Source organism: Rhinatrema bivittatum, chromosome 18 (assembly GCF_901001135.1).
Source record: "Rhinatrema bivittatum chromosome 18, aRhiBiv1.1, whole genome shotgun sequence".
Lineage (NCBI taxonomy): Eukaryota > Metazoa > Chordata > Amphibia > Gymnophiona > Rhinatrematidae > Rhinatrema > Rhinatrema bivittatum.
The window spans coordinates 11,526,173-11,547,147 of record NC_042632.1 but is presented as its reverse complement, the minus strand read 5'-3'; the positions used below and the strand labels follow the sequence as shown (position 1 = coordinate 11,547,147).

The 20,975-nt window shown below is 39.8% G+C and overlaps 1 protein-coding gene across 3 annotated transcripts in view; it reads right to left on the bottom strand.

The window, feature by feature from the left end:
• The window catches only part of RANBP17 (RAN binding protein 17), a 1,033,051-nt gene that overhangs the window by 250,982 nt on the left and 761,094 nt on the right, over nucleotides 1–20,975 (bottom strand). For all 3 annotated transcript variants that reach the window (XM_029583607.1, XM_029583608.1, XM_029583606.1), the window contains one exon: nucleotides 232–339. In XM_029583607.1, the coding sequence (XP_029439467.1) occupies nucleotides 232–339 (108 nt within the window). The remainder of the gene's footprint in view (nucleotides 1–231; nucleotides 340–20,975) is intronic.

Here is a 20,975-nt window from a genome sequence, read left to right as displayed (position 1 = left end):
TAAAGAAAAAAATGTTATGACTATGTAAGGTGAGTACTGTGTCTGTACATTAATAAAAGACTGCACAAATGGCTAGTCTTCTGTTCCAAAGTACAGGATGAATTACCTGTTCACAACATTAAAAAACACATGCAAAATGATCCAGAAAATTCAGTTTCATTTTACAAATAAGCTGAGAAGGAAGAATAATGGGTAGCACAGCTTCCTGTCTACCGAGTGATTGCTCCTCACCTGTTTTGCAAGAGCTCTGCCATCAGCTTCATAATGGGAGTTGTACACGCCGGCTCTCTGTACCACAGCTCAACGGCCCTCTGGAGAATGGGAAGGTACGAAGTGTAGCTTTCATAAAATATGTTAAAGAAGGTAAGTAACAAAACTAAACCTAAAGCTGAGAGAGGATTTAACCTTTCAGTCTTTGCTGTTTGTGATGCTGTTCACAGAGCAGAATGTTATGGGATGGAAACTGGGAAACCTGGATCAACATCCCATGATGCCATGAACTTCTACGTGAGAAACTGTGAGTAACATAACAGAGAGCTGCAAATCCATCAGGGACAGTTTACACCAGTCTTGGCTTTCTCTTCCCATTCCCAAGCTGCTGAACACACTTTTCCTGGCACCACAAAAAGCCAGGTCAGCAAAGCCTAGGGTTGCCATCTGGCTCCATGTCATAAGGAACAGGTTAATTCAATCCTGGCTCTACCCCATTGTATGAAGGGACTTGTAGTTCTGATTGTCCCATTGATGTACCTAGGGCAATCAGAACTACAAATCTCTGCTTTCAAATAGGGTAAAACCTGATTAGCCTTTTGCTTATGACATGGAGGCAGGATGCACATGCAACCCTAGCAAAACCACATTAGGAAGAAGAAAAAAAGCTGCAGAGGAGGAGAGAGGAGGATGAGACAGATAAAAGGAGAGTTAAGAGAGGGTAGGGAATGAGACAAGCTGGAGGGGAAGCAGAGTGAGAGGAGAAACGCCTTGCAGTGATTAAGATACAGGCTGGACTGGAAGGAAAGAAGAGGAGAAGAGAAGTTAAAGAGAAAATGGGGAGAAGTGGGACATGGAAAGAGACAGGTCACTAGGGACAGAAGCTGAGAGACAAGCATGTAGGGTATGAGGAGGAATAGGGGTAAGGTTAGGGATCAGAGAGGAAAATTTGAGAAATAGTGTAAAGGAAACAATTAGGACATACATGAAACAGAAACGAGACAAAACAACAAGCACAACAAAAGAGGAAATGAGGAAGATGCATACTCAAAGGCTGAAAAACTATGCTGTTTTGAAAGTAAAATATTCTGAACTGTAAAACACATGAATGCAGCTTATGTAAAAAAAACAAAACAAAAAAACAACTCTGCTGAAGTTCTTTTTTCTTTGGAAGGTGGCCTGCATCAGATGACACAGAAACCTACACAGGTAGGCCCAGACAGAAAAATCACAGAGGAAAAATGCAAAGAACACTGATTACTAGGAGCCCTTCACTTTCTTGGGTGAAGAGAGCCATGAACTTCTTTGCTGTCAAGTATGCTTCTAGGGCGGGATTAAAGAACCTTATTTCTCACTTTTATTTTCCCTGAAATTAAAAGGTGCAAACACATTACAGTCAGAGCAACTGTTTTTAAAAATCTTCAGGTTTAACCGTCTGTGTGTCCATATTAGGTTTGATTCTCCTGGTTTGTTTTAGTGTCCAAACCATTTTGTGCTTTAATGGAGATGAACGGCAAGACATTAATCCCTCCCGTCTCCCAAAAGGCAAAGTAGGAACGGTCCCTAGCTCCTGACCCAGGCCTTATGTTTGATTTCAGCCATAGCAGCTGCATGGGCTCGGCCTCAGAATGGTGAGAGTTGCTAAGGAGGAGGAGCACTCAAAAGCTTAACAAGTTAATTGCTACTCAGTAGTGAAATGTAGATTAGAACAAAAAAAGGGGATCATTGACAACTGAATTATCCCCCAAATGAGTTAGGTACTGCAATTGTGAGGATCAAACATGCATCGTGATGGCAGTAAGAAATCCAGGACTGGATTTCTTGGCTGTGATACGAGGAAGAACTCTAATGTACAATATGCTTTCTACGATTCTTATGTTCAAATGACTCCAGGGGAAATGGAGGTAGTAAGTGAATATAGTATCAAGCAGACCAACCAAAGACGACTCCGAAAATGCATGACAAATTCATCAAAAAACTTAAGTATCAGTAAAATAATGCCACCATTCAGGTACTGTGATTTTCCCAGATGGTGCGCTTTTAGTGGCAGTCTTAGTGATGTTTCACAAATGAAAGAAAACAAAAGACCTCTACATTTATGAAGACACAAGGCAAATAAACTTCTGTGAAGCTGGAATGCTGATGGATGGCGCCACAAGCCAGGATCTCTGGAGAATACAAAGCTTTCATAAGCAGCCTTTGTTATTTAATTAGGTGCCATTCATTTGTGAACTATTTTGGAGAAAACTTATAACTACCACCCACCACTGCTTATAAAATATTTCTAGATATTCTAATAAAGCTTCTTGCAGCATGAACTCCCATTTTTAAACCATTTTTGCTCTTCCTATAAATATACGCTTTTTGTCCTCTTGCCTGCAGGAAACCTATAAATCTTGTCTCAGTTGAATGAGTACCATTTATCATATTCATTTTCTTGTCAATACAATTATGAAGAGCCTTTGGCCCTTTTCCAAGGAACCCGATTTGCTAGAGAAACCCAATTATTATAAGGAAGCATGGAACCATAAACCAGGACTCCTCTTCACTCGTCAGACTAACATTGTTTTCACCATAAGGATGTCTCTGACCCCTGACTGTTTACTTTTGAACTTTCCTAATCAGTTCTACTCAATGTTGCCATCTGCTGGGCGGACTTTAAACCACAGAGAGCTATTCCGTTTAGAGGATATAAATGAGACAGGTATATTTGAACTCAAGCATAAGAAGCAGGGAACATTTTGCATATGTGAGTCTGCACATATGCAAATGAGGGCAATATTGTCTTTTTTTTTTTTTTTAAGGAATAAAGATTACATTTCTCCACTGGAAAGCAATATCCTTGGTATTTATGAGGGTGAAGACAGTCAACTCTGTGAAGGCAAAAGACAAAGGAACTTGAAATGAGAGAATCTCTGTTCAAAGCTACAGTACTCAAAATGACTACAAATGTACCCCAATTCATACCTGAAAAATGGAATACATTTTTAATAAGGCGTTTTGCTAGGACTATCATCGTTTATTTGTGTCATGCCTTTCCAGCCAGAGAGAGCAATGCATGTTGCAAAATATACAGGGATAATACATATTAGGCTCATTAAATAGAAGATTACTATGGTTACATGGTAGAGAATACAGTTTTAGGGTTTCATAATAGAAGTTTAGAATACAGGGGTTATTATGCATATAAGGCTTTACTGCTGGAAGTGAGTGTCAAATTTAAAAAGCTCATTAAAACTTGGCTTTTTACTCAGGCTTTTAATTGATTTTACTGGTGATTATGAACATGGTTATTGGAGCCATTAGCTGTAAAGATGATGTTGAAGGTAAATATTTTATTGTCTTTATGTGTTTCTTATATTTATTTTGTCCTGTGTATCTCTTTTGTATTGTAATGCCTTTTTGACCTTTGATGATTCTTTTTTTAACTTTATTTTTATTGAAATTATATATTTTAACACAAGAAACCTTGCAACAGAAAAACTGAAAAAGTGCAAAAGAAAAATATAAACACTAATGAAACACATACAAGAAGTAATAATCCACTTGCACTTTTCTCATTATACAAGAAATCTAGGGGCGAGCAAAACTAAATAGAATGAACAGTAACAAAAAAAAAAACAAAAGGAAAAAGCTGAGAAGATAAATTATTCAGCATTGTGAGTAGAATGTGATACTATGTGAGAACTAGTCATTGTTAACATGAGAATCCAAAAAAATATCTTGAGATGATTCAAGATAAACATACATGGCACCATGATATTTCACAATACATTGACATGAATAGTGCAAGGTAAATTGAATCCCAAGCGCCTGAACGTCTGGGTGCATAGCCAAAAATGTTCTCCTGCATTCATGAATAATCCTTGTAATGTCTGGATAAAACCATAAAACAAGGTGGACCTATTATGTAGAAAAAGAATCTCAGGACAGAGTCACAATCATGCAAGAAAGTGAAGGAAACCAAAAAGTGTACCTCTGTTAGTTACATGAACTTCTGTACTTTCCAGGAAATCAATTACACAAATTTAGATTCTGAACTTGATCACCATTATCTCCTCTAGGGCCTAAAGAAAGGTAATTGACATTCACTGTAAGAGGCATAGCTTCAGCAGGAATTTTTTAAATCTCAGAAATATATTTTTTAAAAAGATCAGCTATTGTAACAAGATTTATGATGGGAAAATTTAGTATCCTGAGATTCAGATATCTGATGGAATGTTCCAAGTTCTCCAATTTTTTTGCATGTACAATTTCACTTTGAACTAAATTATATTGAGTGTTCTGAATCTTCGTAACATGCTTATCCAAGTCATCTAATTTCTCACTATAGGAAGCAACCAAAACCTCAGTAGTCTGAAGACGACGATCAGTATCTATTGTAACATCAATTAAGAAAGAAAGAGAAGGCTCTAAAGAGACTAAGGCAGTCCATACAGAATTCAAGATAATAAGCGAGGCTTTGGTAAGTGAAATATGTTGCATAGTGCTCACCCGATTTTCATTACTGGATTCCTGGTCCACAGGCATACTTCCGGCAGCTTCCTCTCTGTCCATGGGTGTTGAGGTGTGGAACAGGGGACACTCCAGTGAAGCTCTCCCCACCAAAGGAGAAAAATTCTTCAGGCGGAAACAAAACTGCCTCTGAGGTCGTCTATTCAGCTCCCACGACAGTAGGAATTCTTCCCAGATGCAGCCATAATCGCAACCAGTCATGGAGCCGCTTGACTGCAGAGCCTCTCCCGCAGATGTTGTCCGAGCAGGAGGAGAAGGCATATTTAGCGCTCTGGGGATAAGTGAGATTTCATCCTCCAACGATGGCACTACTTGCGCTCAGTGGCATCCTCTACAATGGTTCCAGCACCCAGAGAAATCAATGATGCTCTAAGGATAAGGAACCCTTCAATTCATAATTGAGTAGGGTCAGTCAGGGGAGAAGCTGGTGGTATCTCCCAGACTTTAACCTTGTGTTTAGTGTGAAGCATATTGAAGAAATGGCACAGACTGAATGGAGAGTTCCCACACTTAACTTCTCAGCAGGCAGCCGTTTTGCATCACATTATTGTTGTCTTATTGAGGTAGTATGCTACTTTAAACCAGGTTCATGCCTCCATGAGCTTATCATGTGTTGAAGCTTACAATGTGGACCGATCTGCATCTGAATCCAAGTGATTCATTTTGGACCTGACAAAAAGGGGTTATCAACTCTGCAGAGACCGCAAGCTGCTACGCAAATATGTAAAATCCCTGTGCGTTATCCTGTGAATGACACATCTTCTGCAAGAACTAGCATCCAGCACTAACAATATTAAACTCAGAAAAGGGCTGTGCTGTTTAGCCTGACCAGAGAACAGCACAACACAGCCAGCAGAGAAGGAAGCCAAAGGAATGCTGGGAGATCATTTCAGGAAGAAAAGGCTCGAACTCGAGGTGTATGTAAGGGGCGGGGATGGCCAAGAGTTGGAGCCAGGAAGTACATCTGGCAGCCCCACAATCAGTTCTCCTTCTGAAAATCTAATTATCGAGAGAGAGAGACAGAAGTTTGCATTCTGAGGAAATAGAGATAGACCACTGTTCTTACTTCATAGCCAAGCGAAATGCAAATTCCCAACAAGGGACAGAGCAGTCAGGAGCTGAGAGAATGAGAGACTTCTTTTATAGAGATATCCAGGCCCAGGAGCACATGGCTGGATCACCCTCCTAAGAAACCGAGTTAACTAATCTAAACTTTGCTCAGAGAGTATCTTAGCAATAGAGGGAGATGGTTTATTTCCTTGCCCTCTGTCCCCAAATTCAGTATCTCATTTTAACTGCTTCAGCTGAAGTCAAGCATAAACCCTTGCCACAGCCACTCAAGATAGGGCTGGGAAAGAGAAGCTGATGGACCATGGTTTTTCTGTAAGAGACTGAAACCAGGTCCACTTTCTGTTTATTACCATTTTGGGAAGCTCCCCAAGAGAAAGAGACTTTCCACACACTGCAGTGCTCATCTGCTTGGCTTGTCATCTAGCCAGCTCCACATTCAAGAAGGATTTTTTTCATTTTCTTGATTGTTTTTTTTTTCTCCCACACAATTTTGTGTTTGGGACAGGGTACACCCTTTACAAACTGGTGACGTTGGGGTGGATCTGTTATTCACCCCCTTCTTGAGTACTCAGGGGTAAAGAATTTCCGAAAGTTGTTTACATCAATGTTTCCCCCTCCCCCCCAAACATTTTCTAGTAGCTTTCCTCTTTTTTTTCTTTTTATCTATCTATAGGAGTAAGTTGGTTGCTCTGGCTAACAGGCCATACCCAGTGTTATTTTTGCATTGCTTAATTTAAAATAAGAAAACTGAACGTTTATATTATACTTCACTAGTTACCTTTCCCATTTAATGTTCTGGTTGGATTTACTGTCTGTTTACACAATATTATTAAAAGGGTTAATTATGGTTTTATTCTGGTGTGATGATTTTATGATGTCTATGGTGCCACAAGTGAAAGTTGTTTGGAAAGGGCACAGAATTATAGTATTGGGGTGACTGGGACCCTGTCTCATACCCCACTCAGGGGAACCCGAAGATAAAACATATTAGTAAATATTTCTCATGTGGTACTCCCCACCCCAAGCATAGGGATAATTCATAGTCCAGACCAAGGAGGCGACCACATTGATAATATTTTGTAGACCATTTTGATTTTTCCAGAAAAAAGGTACATTAAAATAAATCTTATCTATATATAACTGAGTGAAAGACTCCAAGGATTAATTAATAGGGTTAGTGAGATTCTATTTCTTTACATCATAAGAAATTAAATGAAAGATTTAGGAGTTATTCATAAAGACTTGGCATCTTAATGATTTATTTATTTATTTAAAAACTCTTCTATACCATTTTTGAGTTAGATAACCATCACAACGGTTTACAAAAAGGCACGTTAATGAAAAATATGAGTGGTATAGATTACAACTTAACCATGTGCCATCATAGAATGGTAACAATTTAGTGTCAAAAACTGTGTGTGTCAGTTAAGCTTATTTGTTCGGAACATATTATGTGGTTTTAATTTAACATTAAAATGCATTTTGTAGGTTAAAAGTAATAACTTCTAGTTTGGTGCATCCTTATCATTCAACCGTTTTTCTCTTATTTTTATCTTTGTAAAAGGCTTGTTTAAATAGCCAGGTTTTCAGATTAGTTTTGAATATTTTCAAATTTCTCTGCAGCCTTATTTCGAATGGCATGGTGTTCCATAGCATGGGGCTAACCAGCGACAGTGCGTGAGGCGTGCTGATTTGACAAAGGGGACAGTTAGTAAAGCCTTATTAGGAGATCTCAGGTCTCTTTGCGGTACATGTATGCGCAGTGCAGTGTTGAGCCAGTTTGCTTTTTCATCATGGATTAGTTTATGAATTATACATAGTGTCTTATATTGTATTCTTTGTTCAATTGGAAGCCAGTGTAAATCGGCGAGTGTTCCTGAAATGTGGTCATTCTTTTTTTTGCCAGTCAAAATTCTAGCAGCTGAATTTTATAATATTTGTAGTGGCCGAATAGTAGATTGTGGTAGTCCTAAAAGCAGGGAGTTATAATAATCTGTACTTGCGAAGATCATTGCCTGTAGAACTGTGCGAAAATTGTTTAGTGTTAATAGAGGTTTTAGTCTTCTCAGGATCATTAGTTTCGCGTATCCTTCTTTTATTTTCAGTGAGATGTGTTGTTTCAAGTTTAGCTCAGAGTCGATTATTACTCCTAGATTTTGTACTTTTAATGCTAACTCAACGGTTTGAATATTGATTGTGATTATTGGTTGTGAATGATGTATGTTTTTACGTTCAAGGTGTACAAATTCTGTTTTGTCGATGTTTATTACCAGTTCCATCTGATTTAAGAGCTGTGATTATTTCAAGATACATACTGGCAAGTTTCATTGTTTCTTCAATGGTGTTTACAATAGGTAGCAGTAGCTGTATATCATCTGCGTATATGTAATGTATGATTCCGAGTCCTGCTAGTAGGTAACATACTGGAAGTAGATAAATGTTAAAGAGTGTTCCTGATAGGGCTGATCCCTGCGGGACAACAGTTTGTAGTTTGACTTTGCATATAGTGTTGTTGGGAGCTAACTTCAACTATTTTAATGTGACAGCTGTCATTTCAATTCTGTCAACAGACCTTATAGAGTGATTTAGGTTGTGTGCAGAATCCTTAACAATGCCTGTATCATTGGTGAATAGAAAATACTGCTTCAAAGAGCCAGTTTTTCACAAGCTTCCTGAAGGATAAAAGATCTGGTGCATGTCTGATGTGGAGTGTCAGGACTGCCATTATAAAAGCTCCAATAAGGCTCATCGTTTTCAATGACTGAACTGTTAAATGTGCCTGAATTTGTGAGCAGAGATGGTGGGTGTGTGTTCTTGCCAGGTAGATTGGTCCATATCTTTGAGTATTTTATAGGGTACTTGACAGGTACTCGTATCCTGGATTAGCCACTGTTGGAAACAGGATGCTGTGCTTGATGGAACCTTGGTCTGATCCAGTATGGCAACTTCTTATGCTTTTATGTTTATTACTAGCACTTTGAATTTAGTGCAAAAGTGAATCAGTAGGCAGTGTAGGGTTTTCAGAACAGGGTAATAGATCAAATCTTTTTATCTTCATTATCAGTGGACTGCCACATTCTCTTCAAGTTGGAGAGAGTGGTTCAGGGTATTGGGAATTCTGGTATAGAGGGCATTATAAGATATTGAGAACTGGATAACAGCTGCAAAGGTGTTACAACCAGGAAAGATCTCAGGTGGTGTAAGTGGTAGTAAGCAGTTGGATTTGGGGTTTGATGGGAACAGTTTATTTATAACAATTTGTTAATCACCTTCCAATTTTTAAAATAAAAATTTCCAAAGCAAATACATTAAAAACAATAAGATGAACATAACACAGCAAAACATTATAAACATCTTACCACTTCTATGTTACCACCTACCTACTCCATCTCCGATACAACATATTACCTCCGTATTACCACCTGCCTATATCATATTACAGTCAGCAGACATTTCACCATCTCGATACCTCCTGCCTACTCCACATTTCTAAAAAAAAAAAAAAAAAAAAGCCAGCCACCTCCTTCCTAGTAATACCCCCACCCACTCAATCCCAACCATCTCTAGAATAAGGAACACACCAATTTAACTTTCACTATCTTAAATCAACTCTAGAACAGAGAACTTTTACACCCTGAGCCAAATTTTCATGGCAACAAGATCTAACCACCTATCTTATTTAAAAGAGAACGCTGATGCTGTCAGCCATGTTTTTAGAAAACAGCAGAATTTCAGAAAATATGTTTCCTCTCTAATATTCAGAGGGAGCTCCTTCCACAATAATGTTGACATAAAAAAATACAGATTATAAAGTCTAGTATATTGAAATTTCTAAACCGGGGGTAGTTGGAACATATAAGCATAATGAGAATGAGTGGTTCTTTGAGAATATTTCTATGAGATCTTATTTCTCAAATATAAAGGACCTAATCCTCATAAGATCTTAAAGGTTAGGACCAAAACTTTAAATTTACATCTTAGCCTGATTGGCAACCAGTGCAATTTATTAGTAGAGGGACTGCTGATTCCCTTCTTGATTGTTCCATGACTAATCTTGCAGCCATATTTTGGATTACCTGTAGCTTCCGAATTACATTGCCTGGGAGTCCAATATATCAGGTTACAATAGTCAATCACTGAAATGGCCAGTGCATAAACTACAGATTTTAATGGTTTTAGATTTAAGAAATTTTTCAACAGGCGCAGAGCTAAGTACCATACTGATTTGATTCTCCATGGACCAGCTGGAATCCAACATTACCCCAAGTGATCTAATGCTGGCATTAGCTGCAATGAGTTGTCCCTCAATTTGAACTTGACATTTATTTACATTGGTATCCACTTGTAAAATTTCAGGTTTTTTCACAGTCAACACTAGGCGACTTCCCCCCCAACCATTTATCCACTGCTTCCATGCAATCTGTAAGAATAGAAAGAGTCTGAGATATATCTTTTCCCAGAGGTACTGCAATTTGTACATCATCAGCGTAGATAAATGGGATAAACCCAAAAGATTGTATAATTTTACCGAGGAGAAAAATAAATATAAAACAAAAGCAGGGACAATGAAGAACCCTGAGGTATTACACATTTTACTGGATATAAGGGAGAATGTCTGAAAAAACAGGTTAAACGCGCGACAAAACGGCAGGGAAAGGTAGCGTTAGTCGGGGCGCGGGTTATGGGATGCTAGGGGAATAGCTAATTGGCTCGTTTGCATGCAATATCGAGCTAATTCGCTCGTTTGCATGCAATATACATGCCGCGGGCGGAAGGGGTTACCCGGGGAATTTAGGACGCGGTAGGAGTAGGTTAAAGGGGATTCGGGATCGCAGGAAGGGCTAACGCGGCCAGAACGTGAGTTAAAAGCGGCTTAGGAGCAGGGTAAACGCGGCCGCACTTTACAGGATAGGCCTGACTGTTTGAAATCTATTCTCTAAAAAAAATTGTAACCCAGTTCAGAATTGGGCCTACAATCCCTAATGCTCGACACTGTGAAATAAGAATGTCATGTTCCACCAAATCAAATGCACTGAGTCCAGAAAAATTAAATGGACCCCAGCTCCCTTATCCAGTTGCAATAAAACTAGATCAATTAGATCCACCATGATTGTCTCTGTGCTGCAACCTTTACAGAAACCTGCCTGGGCTGGGTCAAGTTTCTCTGTATGCTCTAAAAATATGAAATCTGTGTAGTTACAACCCTTTCCAAAACTTTAGCAGTAAAAGGGAGATTAGCTACTGGTCTATAATTCAAATATCCTGGGATCTAGCTGTGCATTATTCAATACAGGAGTCACCACACTTTTTCAATGAATCTGGAACTAAACCCTCGGTCAAGGAGATATTGATTAATCTTTCCAAGCCCTTTAGCACTTGGTCTGGTAAGAAATCAACAAGGTAAGAACTGCAAGGACCAAAGCAGCATTTAGATTTCTTTACGTTTTTAACAGATCTGAGTTTCAACAACAAGGAAACTGTAAGTTAGGGCTGTTCCATTGAGGATTGATTCTAGAAAGGAGTGGTTGAGTTCTGATCTATAACATTTCTGTTGTTTGGGGACTAAGGTTTCTTGTTTTGATATATACAAGTGGCAGTTGCTGAGGTTGGAAATGGTTGGATCACAGTTTGTGCTGAGTGGCACCACTAATTATATTTCATAGGCAAAGGACCAATTTGTGATGTGGCAGTCTCTGATGAGTTTGCTGAGAGGGACCATATAGATGTTGAATATGGTGGGTGAGAGCATAGAGTCTTGTGGTACCCTACGAGAGAATGGATGTACTTGATATTATGCATTATTAAGGAGCAGGCAGAGATGGCATGATGAAGTGTGCAACTGGCCTGGAGCTCAGCTCTGCACTGCAGTGCCCTAGAATTATGGAAAGTTTCAATCTGGGGCTAAATACAAGCAAGTAACTGCAAAGGAGCCAGAATGGGAAACAGCCACCAATAAAATAAATCCAGTTGTCAAGAGACAGGCTGTTTATTTCAGTTCAGTGGAAAGCAGCACAAATTATGAGGCCAAGATAATATGATCTATGAAGCTAGATTTAAGGAGTTAGGTTTTACTTAGCTTTAAGAAGAGCCAATTGAGGTGTGACTTAATAGTAGAGTTTAATTGAGGTGTGACTTGATAGTAATTGAGGTGTGACTTGATAGTATAGTTTAACTACATAAAGGTAGGTTAAAAAAGAAAAGGATGATCAATTGTTTTCCCATTTTCATTAAAGACAGAACAATAAATAATGAACAGAGAGATGTGGGTTAAATATTAGGCAAATCTTTCAAAGTATAAAAGTAGATGGGCACTGCAGCAAGTTCCTTAGGGAGATGGGTGGATCACTGGAGGATTTTAATAGATAAGGCATCTGGGACAATTTAGGTAAAGTGTGTCTGCCTAGCAACTAGATAAACTCTGGAGGCCCATTACAAACTTATCCTTTTTCTATAATGTCAGCATCTGAAATGTAACTGAAAAACCCAAGGCTTGGCTCCTAACCTAGAAATTCCTCTAAAATCCTTTATATCTATTCTTCAGACACAAACTGGAACCCTAGATGATCAAAGCACAACGTATTAGGCATGGCTGTATACTGAAGCCTGCTATCTCGGTTACTCTAAGGAATGAATATGCCATCTCTATTGCCTCAAACTGTCAGGCAGATGCAATAATCTGAGCATTAAACTGTGCACAGTTTTAACTCTCAGATTAAAATTCTTTTAACACCCAGTGCAGTAAACTAATGCTATGCAAATGCATTAAGAGTTAAAAAACAATGTGTTAACTGCAAAATGTGCATTCGGCTCAGAATGGATGCATATTTTTACTAGGGGGGGGGCGCTGTCCCTGACAGTGATGGGAGATCATGGCAGCTAAACACGGCTGTGGTTAGCCACCACTGCCACATAGCCAGATAAATCTATCTTTCTGGCATGTGTTCCTATTTCCCCCTCTATTATGGTTTTAAGTGCCAGCGTAGTAGTGCTGGAAACAACTACCTCCCCTCCCCCCATCACACTCTGGCTCTCCATCAGGTCGGTCTCCCCCTCCCACCCCTGTCTTAACCTCGGGACCCTCTTCCCGCTCTAGGATACAGCTAAATGCCTAGGCCTTTAGTTTAAATAACTTTCGCTCATTATTTTATATTAATATCAACTCACCATTTACAGTTAAACTTAACTTAATACTAACTAAATTGTATGATGTTCACTTAACTATATATATTGTTTTCAGCGCATTTCTAGAATATCCTAACAGCAGTTGGTACATTTTATACGTATAACCCATTCTCTCTGTTTCATGCGACGTTCATGTATCTTAATAGCAGTTTGTACTCAATCAATTTGTATTACTAGCAGTTTGTATTACTAGCAGTATTACTAGCAGTTGTATTTGCTTTTAACCCCAGTTTTGTACATTTGGATCCCAGTTCACGTATCCCCTCTTCTATGTAATGCTTTTTTACGCAACACTGTTTGTTTCAATATAAACCGATGTGATATGTAGCCCCTACATGAACACCGGTATAGAAAAATTCAAAATAAATAAATAAACTCCATCTTTGACCTGGAGTAAATTTTCTAGCACTAAGAAAATCTATGCTGGGTCAACATACCTCCAAGCATCAAGGAGTACTTCTTCATGCCCTCATTTGCCTGGGATTTCCATGCAAGGGTGCTAAGCGTCAATTTTATTTATAATTTGAGGTTTATACAAATTTTAAATACATGTGTTTTTGTATGTTTTCTTTGCCTGTTTTGACATTACTGTTATGATTTATATTTTTATTGTACACTAAGATCAATTTTCTATGTAATTTATAGTTTATAAAAATTGTAAAATAAGCAAGCAGTACTCACATTTTGGAACACATTTTCTGTGTGCAAAATACCTTGCTGCATCAACAGTAAGTCTTGCCTGCAGAAAATGTGCATTGAAGTGCAGGCAGAAAGGGGCATTCAGCTGAACGCACCTGTTTGCATTGGCTTGCGAATAAGCAGTGTTAGGGTGCTCAGGACACAAGCCACACCTCTTACTTGAAAACAATTTAGCATTGAGTCCCTGGGCCAGTCCCTAAAACTTGAAATGCATTGCTGTGAATATGTGTTTAAAATATTTATATCTTGCTCCAACCACAGCTCTGGGCAGATTTTTTTTTTTTTAATTTTATTTATTTAACATTTTTCTATACCGACATTCGCACGAGACATCACATCAGTTTCCAGACAACAGAAAATTCAGCCAACTGGGCTTTACATTGCAACTGATATTATAACCAGAAGGGGGGAGGGACGGGGTGGGGCAGGGAAGCAAATTGGATAACATAAGTACATACAAAAAAACATTCAGTAATACTAAAAAGGAGAAAGACAGTATCTACATGTAATAATTTTGGTAACAAAACAGGGTTTGACTGCACCTCATCATGATAGTTAGTTGCAAACTGCTTGAGTGGTTAAATGACTCTTACTGGTGAGACTAGAATCTACTGAAAGTACTGGGTGCAAAGTTCTGACATCTGCTATAGATTGATCATTGCTCCAAAAAGCTGTTATTGAACAATGAATGCTTGGGGGAATAAATGAGCCTTCAGCTGCTTCCTGTAGCATAACAAAGGTGTTTCAAAGCCTTAATTTGTGAGATCATTCCACAGGAGAGACCCAGAGATGTTGAACATACGCAGTAGATTCTTCCAGTCTGGCCAATTTCGCTGAGGGGACATCTAATAGCCTACAAAAGGAAGAGCAAAGCAACTGACATGGATGAAGAAGTCTCTGAACTGTGTTAAAGCAAAGTGGAGCCAGTCCACTGAGAAAATTGATCATTTAATCCTATTCTCTGTGTCCTGTCTTTTAACCAGTTTGTAATCCATGAAAGGACATCACATCCTATCACATGACTTTTTAGTTTTCTTGGAACCCTCTCATGAAGGACTTTGTCAAACGCCTTCAAAAAATCCAAATACATAACATCTATTGGTTCACCTTTATCCACGTCTATTAACCCCTTCAAAAAATGAAGCAAACTTGTGAGGCAAGACTTCCCTTGGGTAAATCCATGCTGGCTATGTTCCATTAAACCATGCTTTCTACATGTTCTATGGTTTTGTTCTTTAGAATAGTTTTCACTATTATTCCTGGCAGTGAAGATAGCCTCAAAAGTCAACATAAGAACATAACATAAGTCTATAGATTACTGGATCACTCCTCAAGCCCTTTTTAAATATCAGGGTTAAATTGGCCATCCTCCAATCTTTAGATACAGGAGAGCTGATGGGGGAGGAGCCAAGATGGCGGCAGGCTGTTAGCGGCTGTTTTCGGATCAATTAGTATAAATTTGTAAACTATCATTAAAATTGTCCATTGTATCTAAAGATTTTTTTAAAAATTTTTCTTTTTTGATTTTTACAAAATTACAAAGATTCACTTTGCTCAGATACACGGAAACAATATTTCTTATTAAACATCTTATTTCAAGGAAAAATATATATACTCAGACCACAATCTTATAAGGGGGGGGGGGGAGCAGAAATTTTTAGGAATCTCAAAGGAATATGTAAACGTATAGCATTCAGCCTAGCAAGAATTATGTTTTACCCTCTCTTATTTATAACTTGGGTTAATTTCATTTTTGAGTTCTTTCAGAACCCCAGGGGTGCATACCATCTGGTCCAAGTGATTTACTACTCTTTAGTTTGTCAATCTGGCCTACTATATCTTCCAAGTTCACCGTGATTTGGTTCAGTTCATCCTTGAAACTGTCTCCAGAACTGGTATCTCCCTAACACCCTCCTTAGTAAACACTGAAACAAAGAATTAATTTAGTCTTTCCGCGATGGTCTTCTTCCCTTTAACCCCTCGATCATCTAACAGTCCTACCAATTTCCTCACAAGTTTCCTGCTTTGAATATATTTTAAAACTTTTTTATTATGAGTTTTTGCCTCTATTGCCAATTTAATTTCAAATTCTCTCTTTGCTTATCTTACCAATGTCTTACATTTAACTTGACAGTGCTTATGCTTTTTCCTATTTTCTTCAGATGGATCCTTCTTCCAATTTTTTAAGGACTTTTTTTTTGTTAAAATAGCCTTTTTCATCTCACCTTTTAAGAATGCCGGTAATTGTTTGACCTTCCTTCTACCTTTCTTAATGTGTGGAATTCATCTGGATTGCTTAGAAGAAGAGCGTAAAGTACAGAGAAGGACAAACAAAATTATAAAAGGCTTGGAACAATTGCCCATATAAAGAAAAGCTAAAAAGGTTAGAACTCTTTAGCCTGGAGAATAGATGGCTGAGGGAAGATATGATAGAGGTCTATAAAATAATGAGTGGAATGGAACGAGTAAACATTAATCAGTTGTTTAATCTTTTGAAAAGTACAGAGGACATACATTGAAGTTACTAAAACTAATAAGAGAAAATATTTTTTTTACTCAACGCATAATTAAACTCTGGAATTTGCTGCCAGAAGATGTGGTGAAACCTATTAGTATAGCTGCATTTTAAAAACATTTGGACAAGTTCCTACAGGAAAAGTCTATTAACCATTATTAAGGGAGAGTTGCAGAAATCCACTGCTTAATTCTTGGGATAACCAGCTTGGAATCTTCTACCCCTTGGGTTCCTGCCAGGTACTTGTAACCTGGCTAGGCCACTATTGGAAATGGAGATCACATCACACCTATTTTAAAAAACCTACACTGGCTCCCTATTAAATCTAGAATCATTTTCAAAGTACTAACCATAACCCACAAGACCATTCATTCCCAAACTTCGCTAGATCTAAGCGACCCACTTCGTCCTCACGCTTCACTGAGACCTATCAGAACCAGCTACTTAGGCACCTTATATGCACCTCCAGCCAAGTCACTGCTCAAGAAACAAGCATTCTCGACTGCCAGCCCCTCTCACTGGAATACTCTCCCCATGGACCTTCGTCTAGAAACTTATTGTCGAACGTTCAAAAAGAAGCTCAAAACTTGGCTTTTCACAAAGGCATTCACTTAAAGGTCTCCGATTCACGCTATTCTTACTCCACGCCAGATACATGATGCCGTAACCATAATTTCACCAGTTAACTGGACTAAAATATGCATCCTGGCTTAAGAAGGCTTTCGTTAATCCGAGCTTGACTGTTATTTACTATGTATTTTTTGTAATAATAATTTTAAATCGTTCTCACCTTTTCTATAATCTCTTACAAGTTAGCCCTATTATTTGCCCTGTTATTTGTAACCTCTTGTTCGATGTAATTTCCAACTTTGGTTCTATGTAAACCGACGTGATATGTACCAGTACATGAACATCGGTATATAAAAGCCTTTAAATAAATAAATAAATAAATAAATAAATAGGATACTGGGCTTGATGGATCTTTGATCTGACCCAGTATGGTAATTCTTATGCTCGTATGTACATAAAGGATGACACACTTTCAGCCCAGCAGCCAAACTGTTGGTAATAGACTATGAAAAAATGTATAAAGCAACATAAGAATTCTAAATTTGATGTACCAAGAAATAGGAAGCCAGTGTGGCTGAGCTAGAACTCAAGAAATGTGTATGACTTAGGGAATAGCCACAGATATTACTGGCATTAGATTTTTTTTTATTCTGCTTTTCGCACTTTTTTTTCAGTGCTTCAAAGTCATCATCTTCCTGCTTTGCGGCAGGGAGCCGCTGTCGTCAGGGCCTGCTTCCTCCTGTGTGGCAGGACACCGCTTTCCATGGTCCTGCCTCTTCCTTAGGTGCGCGGCCATGCCTCCTCTCTTCTTTTAAAGGGCCAGCAGTGGGCTGTCCTTCTGGGCTCCTCCTGCTGACGTTTCAAGGCGTTTCCTCTTTAGCCCTATAAAGAGGGCCTTCCTTCACTCAGTCTTCACCTTCGCAAGGAGTCAGTCATGGAGTTGAACTGCTCCTGTATCTTCAGTTCCAGCTCTTCATTCCAGGAGTCCTTCATGATCTCTCTTCACTTCAAGGCACTCTGTCTTCATCCTTGGTTCTTGAACCTTCGTCTGATCTTCTTTCCATGTCCTGGTCTCTCGATGGATCCAGTCCTCTTGTCTCCAGATGTCCATGTCTCCAGTTGTCCTGATGTCCACGTCTCCAGTTGTCCACGTGTATCCATGTCTAGATGTCCTGATGTCCCCTCGTCTTCGGATGTCCAGACGTCTCAGCCTTCTGATGTCTTTGTCCATCATGTTCCAGTCATCCCCGTGGTTCTCCTCTCTAGAAGTCCCCTGATGTCCAGATGCCATAGATGTCCCGAGGTATCGGTGTCCATTCATATCCGATGTCCTACATTCCAACCCTGATGTTCCAAGCCTCGCTTCTGATGTCCTTTGTCCGGTCCTGATCCTGAAGTTCTGTCAGCCCTTAAGTTATGGGTTCAGCTCGCTCACCCCGGATTTGGTCTCCAGCTGACCATTTCCTGGGAGAAAATCCATTCCTATCCGGTGTCTGTTTCCTGGTGGCTGGAGCCCTCTTCTGGCAGGATTTGTCTTCGAACACTGCTTGGATTCCTCCCAGTTCCTAAGCCTTTGTCTTCGTCTGAGTATCCTGAGTCCTTTTCCTCGCCTGAGTCTTCCCCAGTTCAAATCCACATCGGAGTATCCGGAATCCTCGCCTGGCTTCGCCTGCCTTCCCCAAGCCTGACCTCTGTTGCATCTGTCCACGCTTGCCTTCTCCATGCCTTGATCATTGATTGAATCGCTATCAAGTGTCCTCGGTCTTGTCTGATTCTTCAAGCAACCTTGTCTCGTCTGAGTCTTCAAGCGCCCTTGTTTCATCTGAGTCCTAAGTTCCACGTGTCTACATTCCATCTGAGCCTCCGAGCTTCCTCGCCCTCTTCCATGTAAGAGGGTCTAGGCCAAGGTCTCGTTCCAAGCTTCAGTACCATTGCCTGTCCATTCTGCCGCTACCCAGTAGCAGGTCCGAAAGGGCTATTGAGTGGCCGGAGGGCTACCCCAGAGACCAGCATTGCGTTGTTGGGTCTCTACCGGTGCGTGCAGGATCGGCAAGGTTAGGGCAGTGGTCAGCCTGCTCCTCCCATGCTGGGACACGCCTTGCCTGCTGCGGCGCTTCCACAGAGCTCCTCTCTGTAGTCGTGTCGTGGTCCATGGGCACACATCTCCCCAGAATTGGGAGCGCTCTCTAGCGCTCCCTCCCACAGATCCAAACAATGGCAGATTACAACAAACAAATAAAACAACCAAAATTACATAATAAAAACTATTAAAAGCGTCTCATACAAAAAACATTTTCAAAGCTTTCCTACAACATTAAAATCTGAAAGCAGTCCAAAATTATTAGAGAGACTATTTCACATTGTAATCTTTCACTGTAGTCTACCAATATTCCTTGTAATAATGTTGAAAATAAAATAGTGAAAAATCTCCAGGTAATTGTGAATGAAGGCTCATAAAGCTAGAATCCCAGCACAGGTTATGATTGAACTGGAAGAGAAAGATGAAACGAGGAACCACAGGACCTTAAAAAAATTCCTAGCAGAAATGTAGGCACTCACATACAGGCCGATTCAGTATAGTGTGCTCAGGCCGAGCGCAAAGTTAGCCCCCATTTGGACGCGCTATTATTACCCCTTATAAAGTAAGGGGTAATAGCGCGTGGAAAACACACGTCCAACCCCCCCCCCCCCCGAAACTAATAGCGCCCTCAACATGCAAATGCAAATGCATTGTTGATGAGCCTATTAGTCCCGTGTGATACAGAAAGTAAAATGTGCAGCCAAGCCACACATTTTACTCTCAGAAATTAACGCCTGCCCAAAGGTACGGCCAAAAGGCAGGAGTTAATTTCGGCCGGCACCGGGAAAGTGTACAGAAAAGCAGAAAAAACTGCTTTTCTGTACACCCTCCGACTTAATATCATAGTGATATTAAGTCGGAGTCCTCAAAAATAAAAAAAAATTTAAAAAATCTTTAAAAAAAAAAAAAAATCTGCCTGCGGCCTGCGGGTTGGAAAATGGACACTCAATTTTGCTGGCGTCCATTTTCTGAATCCGTGGCTGTCAGCGGGTTTGACAACCGACGCCGGTAAAATTGAGCGTCGGCTGTCAAATCCGCTGATAGCCTCCTTATTAGCGCAGGCCCTCATTTGCATACAGAATCGCGGGCCCAGGAGAGTGGCACTCGCCTTGGAGTGCAGGCTCTCCCGCACATTTTACTGAATAGGCCTGACTTTACTGAATCGGCCAGTCAGGTCTGTCTGGCAGGCTATGCGGGAGACCTAGTAGGCCAAAGATTTGAGCAACGGTCTTGCTAATATTGGCAGCTAGTTAGATTATTACAAAGCTTTGTGCTTAGATATGGGAAGGGAAGTGTGCTGTGAATGAACAAGAGGATTTTATATGCTTACTTACCCAAGAGTTCAAATAAAGAAGAGATATTTTAAATGCAGTCATGTTCATAACCCTTAGCGTAGTCAGGAAAAACTGGGCAGAGTGGGTGGGACATTTGAGTCTTTTTGCAATCATCTAATCCGTTACCAAATTTTCACATGTGATATCACAGAGGAACAAGGCAGGCTTATTTATTTTTCGCAATTCATACTAAAATATTTAACATGGTGGATGTTCCAGATGGAATAGAAAATATACGGAATAATCCAAATTGAGGGTACGGCCAAAAGTTTGGCAACTAAGATTTAATGCATATACATGCACTTGAGGTACAGAAATGCAAGACAGCATTATATGATTGTATATGTGTGTGTATGTGACAGTATGGTGAGGGGAAAGAGGAAAGGGACAGGGGCAGAGGAATGGTGTTACAGATGTGCTCCAAATTGGACAAGGATCTTGGGGAAGGGGGGAGGGTGGTTGTCATATCTTAGGACCTCAAGTTATAAAAGTGCAACAAGGCAGTAGAGAGCCCAGAGGTATTCTAGCATGCACAAGGAGAGGTATAACCAAGGGTCTGGGGTGTTCTAATGAAACTATGGGATTCAGATGTCTGTTTAACATGCCAAATGGCCCCAGGGGATCTCTGTCATATGTTCACTGGCTGCTCTAAATTACAGCCTTTTTGGTGCCATGTCACCACCTATCTAGACAGGTTACTTGGGTGCTCCATAACTTGTTCGGGGACGTCCTTTTTCTTAAATCTGTGGGATAAGCAGGACCTCATCCCGCAGGGGGGCAGAAAGTTTCTTGCTGTAGC